Source organism: Acanthopagrus latus, chromosome 20 (genome assembly GCF_904848185.1).
Source record: "Acanthopagrus latus isolate v.2019 chromosome 20, fAcaLat1.1, whole genome shotgun sequence".
Taxonomy (NCBI): Eukaryota; Metazoa; Chordata; class Actinopteri; order Spariformes; family Sparidae; genus Acanthopagrus; species Acanthopagrus latus.
In genome coordinates this window covers 15,140,023-15,146,022 of record NC_051058.1, presented here as the reverse complement: position 1 = coordinate 15,146,022, position 6,000 = coordinate 15,140,023, and the positions used below count along the sequence as shown (strand labels likewise).

At 45.6% G+C, this 6,000-nt stretch overlaps 1 protein-coding gene across 9 annotated transcripts in view; it reads left to right on the top strand.

Annotated features, from left to right (window-relative positions):
• The window catches only part of LOC119009716 (calcium-activated potassium channel subunit alpha-1-like), a 92,898-nt gene continuing 86,898 nt past the window's right edge, over window positions 1-6,000 (top strand). For 5 of the 9 annotated variants that reach the window (XM_037081239.1, XM_037081238.1, XM_037081237.1 and 2 more), the window contains exon 1: window positions 790-1,023. In XM_037081239.1, the coding sequence (XP_036937134.1) occupies window positions 790-1,023 (234 nt within the window). Of the gene's footprint in view, window positions 1,024-6,000 lie in introns of all 9 variants that reach the window. The other 4 variants (XM_037081243.1, XM_037081234.1, XM_037081242.1 and 1 more) reach the window with 3 other exon arrangements.

Sequence of the window (6,000 nt, the reverse complement as noted above, 5' to 3'; positions counted from 1 at the left end):
AATCTGCGGTGCCATCTCCCGACGAATGGATGTGACAGGCGGCCGCCGGAGCCCGGGGAGCGACAGCAGCTGAATCCTCTCTTCTTTGAAAGAAACCGACACATTTTCTGTCTCCAAACGACGTCTCCTCGAAGGATATCGATAAACTGCGAGCGTTTCTGTTATTTATTTTTCTTCTTCTTTTTTTTCTTTTGTCGTTACTCGGGGAGCGCATTCAACAGTGCGCGCTGCGGAGTCGCTGCGAGCTGCGCTGCTGCTCAACAAGGTGGAGCAGTGAGTGGATCCATCGACTGTCGAGGACCGCGAGCTCCTCCGGTGTGTCCAAATTAACACTTTTGTTGCTTTAACCGGCGGGGCTGTCGGGAAATTTTGAGGGTTTTTTTGAGGAGGGGGGAAAAAAATGTGATTTTTACGCACGAATCAAAAAGGATGACGCGCGAGTCCAGCCATGAACGCGCACCGAGAGGCGCACGACTGATGTGATCTCCTGATTTCAAAGGAAGTTTTTGTTTTTTTTTAAAAAAATACATATTTAATTGTGCGCGTGTCTCGCTGTTCCACTCAACTTTTCACACCGCTCGGAGAAGCCAGATGAGAAGGCAGCGAGGAGCGGGAGGTGGTTGACTTAAAACATGGCTGAGCCGCTGGGGCGTCAGGGGGCGCTGGCTGGAGCTCCCCAAAGCGCCTGAACCTCTTCCCCCCCACCCCGGTCGAGTTTTTTTTTTCTTTCTTTCTTTCATTTTTTTGATTGTTGTGGGCGGGGGCTGGCCAAGTGACCAGAGAGCGATAATGTCGAAAAACAGGGATAAATTCAACCCGGACCCGTCCATCCACATATCCAAGATGAGCGTGATCATCCCGTTCTCGCCAGATGTGCCCTGTGACAGCAACGGCCAGCGGATGTGGTGGGCTTTCCTCGCCTCGTCCATGGTCACTTTCTTTGGGGGTCTCTTCATCATCCTCCTGTGGAGAACTCTCAAGTACCTGTGGACTGTGTGCTGCCACTGTAACGCCAAGAAGAAGGTGAGTGCGCTCATCTCACAGAGCAACCACACCTCGGCGAGATGACTTATTCATCACAGGAGGGGGGGAGGTGGTGGAGTTATATTACAGCCAAACAGTGCGTGACAACAATGTGTCCAGTTTGATTTATGAAATGAGGCTCCCTAATTAAATCTGTGTGAGCCCCCCCCAATCAACAGAGAGCAGCACCGTGAATAATTCACTCTGCTGCCGCTGTACAGACTCGCAGAGATGCCATTAGACCGAAGCAGCTTCACTCTGGCCGGATGATGGGCAGGTGTTCCACTTGGAAGTGTGGCTGACACCTGTTGGTTGGACCATTAGGGCTGATTCTGAAAGTGAGCCAACATACAAGCAGGTTAAAGTGTTTTGTTTTTTTCCCCACCCCCACAACTATTAGTTCATTGTCTTTTGGCTGGATTTAAATAAGTGTACCCAAGCAGGATTTTAGTAGGTTTGTGTCTCACTCCATCTTTTCTGCTTCTTAAAGGGGCACTCTGTGTCGTTTCACAGAGGAAGTCCAAACTCATAATTTTAAGATTTACAATATTAATGAGGTAATGGCACAAAACTTTTTTCCTTATCTGAATAAACAAGCTGTTCTTGGGAGGAGAATAAGGTCTCCGGAACAATGTTTGAAGCTTATAAAGGTGGCAGGGTCCACCACACATAAACAAACAGTATGAGATTGTGTTGTTCTTTAAGTTCTCAGTTTGTTTATTCAGTCACAAAAATGAAGCAAGTTTTATTATTTAGTTTGTTTTGGCATAAAGAAATTTGTCAGTTTTTTCCCCCAAATCTTCGCAGTGCCCCTTTAAGAAACAACCTTTCAGATTCAGAGGTGTTATGATGGCAAACCTAAACTCCACCACAAGTGTCCATTCTGAATATCTGAAACTGATTCGATTGGCACCTCCTGAAGTGTCGATACACCGAGTCGACACACACACACACACACACGGGCCTGATCTGCAGAGAAAAATCAAGTGTTTCTAAAAAAGAAAAAAAAAAAGTCCTGATATTAAATCTTCACTTCAGTCTTTCTGCTGTTCTCTGCTGCCAGTCAAGAACAGAGAAGCTCAGTGTCACGTTGTAGCCTTCATATCAAACATTTAATGCACCGAAATGTGAATGTTTCCCTGTGTCATCAAAAAATGGCGTCCGTTATTGATATTGTATCAGCGTTAGACATTGCAGTATCCAGATTTCTGCCTCCAGGCCACAAGAGACAGTGAGGAGAAAACATAACTGTGAATATTTAGCTGAAACTTCTTTCACTAGCAGAATTAGTCCTGGTGACGTCGGTCTGCAGCTGACAAGATCACGATCATTGTACGTTCATTAGTCGATTATTTGCTGGATCTACTGGTTTAGTTGGTTGATACTTGATATTAGGGTTGATCGCGATACCAAAAATAGGAAGAGAAAAATTCCAATGTCATGATCTGTACAAGATAACGTTATAAATTCTGAAGACTATTTAGTATAAATATAGTTTTGTACACTTTCTTTTACAGACTTTTGCTCTATATCCCTACACTTGTATTTTGAGGGTTGTTTATTTGCTAAATAAGAGACGAGACGTCGGTAAACAAAGTTAAAGACAGATTTGATAATATCGTTATTGTGACTGCAACTACTGAAATTATTATCATTGTCGAATAATCTGTCTGTTTTCGATTGGTTTGGGCTTTTGAAATGTCAGAAAATGGTGAAAAAATGTTATTGGTGTTTTTCTACAAGCCTGAGATGACGTCCTCACATTTACAAAGATGGAATCAGAGAACTGTGACTTCAGTTTTCTTGAACGATTTGGAATAATTGATCATCGCAAGAGCCGGCGGTTAACTGAATAGTTGACGGCTAACCGATTAATCATCGCAGCTCGTCAGTGGCGATGTGCTGAGGATTCATCTGAGCAAAAGAGGTCATTTCTGGAAAGAGATGTTGAATCTAACCCTAACCCTTAAATGCCGTCACCCTCACAAACATTTGCGACTGAAATTAACCCATAGTTCAGACTTAAACACACAGAAAGAAGCAGAAATTATCAGATCAGAAACTTTTCAGCTTTTCAAAGGTTAGAAGAGTGGGGTTCTTGCGTTCATGCCCAGCGTTACATCTGCACATTTTTCCCCGTTCAGTCCCCACTGATGTATGTTCCCATCAACACGGCCTGAGGTCGTCATTACTTGCAGCCTGAAGCCCTCCGCTGAACCGCTTGACACGTTTCCAAAAGTCAGGAATAGTTTTGGCCGTCCAGGACAAACAGTCAGCTGCTGCCACATGGATTGTCCGGCCGACATTCCCTTCCCCGGCGGTGTGCATCTGCAGTGCCTGTGTGGAGGTTAACACTCATGCCGCGGTGTAATCCCCAGAAATCATTTTCATAACAGTAAAGGCAGACTGCCACTAGATTTTCTGCCTCGCAATTGTTACGACACCATCTGCCCCCCGAGGGCCCCGGCCGCCTGCAGTCCCACAGAGGGGAACAAAAAGATCAGGCTCAGTTTGGCTGCGTCTGATAAGTTGGTATCCTTCCTCGCACGCTAAAGGACAAAGATGGAGTCCACTGATAGAGACGGAGTGTATGTGCTTTCATCTCTGAGCCGGGCAGGAAAGAAAGGCAAAGGCTGCATGCAGGACTAGGCCGACCTTTTTCTTTTTTAATGCAGACGTCTATCGCTGTGCTTTGGTTGAAGCCAGTGGTGGACTCGGGATGTTTGAGGGGCCAAGGTGAAAGTAAAAAAGCAGGCAGAAAGTCGTGATAGATTTATAGCGAAGAGAGGGCGCTTCATCACGTTTTCGCCGCTGTGAGTACACATTTTTGGGCCGCCCTACAGTCAAGACGTTCATCGAAGTAATGTGTTTGTCAACCACTTTTGTTTTAGCACCACTCTGACTTTTTTTCTGGCTCATGTTGAGGTTGAAACTTCGGTTTTGAATGAAATCTTTCAATGGCTGTGGGTCCCTAAACAATGGCTTTGTCACTAGTTTTAGTAGTGGCCATACCGTGTAATTACATCGCCACGTAAAAGGCACTTTGTTCATGTTTTCTTCTCTGGAAAGACACGCAAGAGGGCACTTTAGCAGCGAACATGAGGGCATCAGGGCAGGCAACTGCACCCTGCACCCCACTTGAGTCCAAATTTCAAACAACCAGGGCTGCAAGTGATGATTAGCAATTCATAAAAATACAAAATAAAAGACCAGTAAATGTTCTCAGATCTCAACAATTCAAAACTTAAAGATATTCAGGCGACAGTGAAAAAACATGTTAAACTCACGATGATGTGACATTTGTTGGGGTTTGAACCAAACAAAAAGGTTTTTCTCACATGTGGAGAACAACATTTGTAGGCCAGGACATTTGAATCCTGTGTTGTCACACATTTTATCTTTATCAGACATCGCAGGTTCCCGGGGATTCGCGTATTATACTTTGATTAACAGCGTGGCCCGAGTAATAATGATATAAAGGGGAGACAAGCAGCAGATCTTCACATCCGAGAGGCAGAAAACCAGCAAATGTTTGTAATATTTCTGCTTGATAAATCACCGAAGGCACCAAAAAACCTCCCTCGGCTTGCATCCTGGTGTTTTATTTATAGATGTTCAGGAATGCAACAGAAATACATCTGTGAAAATAAGCTCAGGATGAGGTTGTTCCTCGGTCCAACACTGTTCATGTGCGAATGCAAGGGCGCAGTCGGATCTGTGTGTTTCTCTCTCCACAGTTTCTTTTTCTTTTTTTTTTGCCAAGTGAAGCCACTCGGCTCCACCAACCTGTTGTGCTACTCAGTGGGAGTCAGCCACAGACGGGGTCATCCTTTCACTTTCAATCCCCCCCCCATCACCGCCTTTTGCTCTCCCGGCGTTCGTTTTCGTTCGGCTCCTGCCCCGTCTTCTTCTCACCCTTTTTCTCTATCGTCATCCAAGAGCCCACCTTCCTCCAGAAAGTGTCAGAAATGCAGTGTCAGGCGCATACGCTATGTGCCATATGAATCAGTATTTTTGTTGCTAAGCAACTAGCAAAGCAAAAAAGAAAAAAGCAAAAAAAAAAGGATTTCATTATAAGGGTAAATCTCTTTCGGTTATGCAGTTGTCTCGGGCTGCGAGATGTGGCAGGTTGTGTTGGAGGAACACCTCCCCACCCCCTCCCCGTCTGTGCATGTCATTAGCAGCCCAAACATGGCGCTTTCGCTGCATTGTTCATAGATGGGAGCTGATAATCCGTTTCCTCCTCCTCCTGATTTTTCAGCTTGTTTTCCCCCCCGTTCGCTGCCCCGCTCTCCTCTGTTCTGACAGCTCTCTGACACCGAGCCTCCATCTCCGGCGGCTCTGCCTTCCCAGTAGTCTGATGGTAATCGATGGAACTCGTCGTTTGTGGGTTTTTTTTTTTTTTTTGTGATGAATGATGGCTATTATCTGTCTGGGAGGAAGAGGAGACAAGGTGTTCGCTGTAAATGGCAGTGCACTCTGGATGGGAGGATGATGAGCTGTGGCAGATTATCAGTCATTTTCCGGCCCCACAGTTCATTGAAGGAATGTGTGTGTCTCTGTTACACTACACATGCAACAGTGGGCTTCCTGCTCGGCAGCAGATGCGACACTGGTCACTGTGTGGCGTTCTGAAAGCAGCCTGTGTTCAACCTCGTATTTTTAGCGCCTCTGACATTTCCTCCGACAAAGTGGTTATGAATTTGTAAATCCCTCGATAATAAATTCTAAAGACTTCCGTGACTCCCTGACTTCTCACGAGGGGCCGGAGGCAGGTCAACATTTCAATCTGTTCAACTTTTGGTGTGCTCCCGGTGCGTTTGCTCGGGAAAACATGGACGCTCACTGCAACCGGGCGTTTGAATGGTACGATGTCATCTGGGCGAACTCTTGCCTGAGTTTCTGACTTGGAATTCCAACTTGGAAGCCATTTGGTTGCACTTTATCATGTCCGAGGCTGTTTTTTTTTCCGAGAGA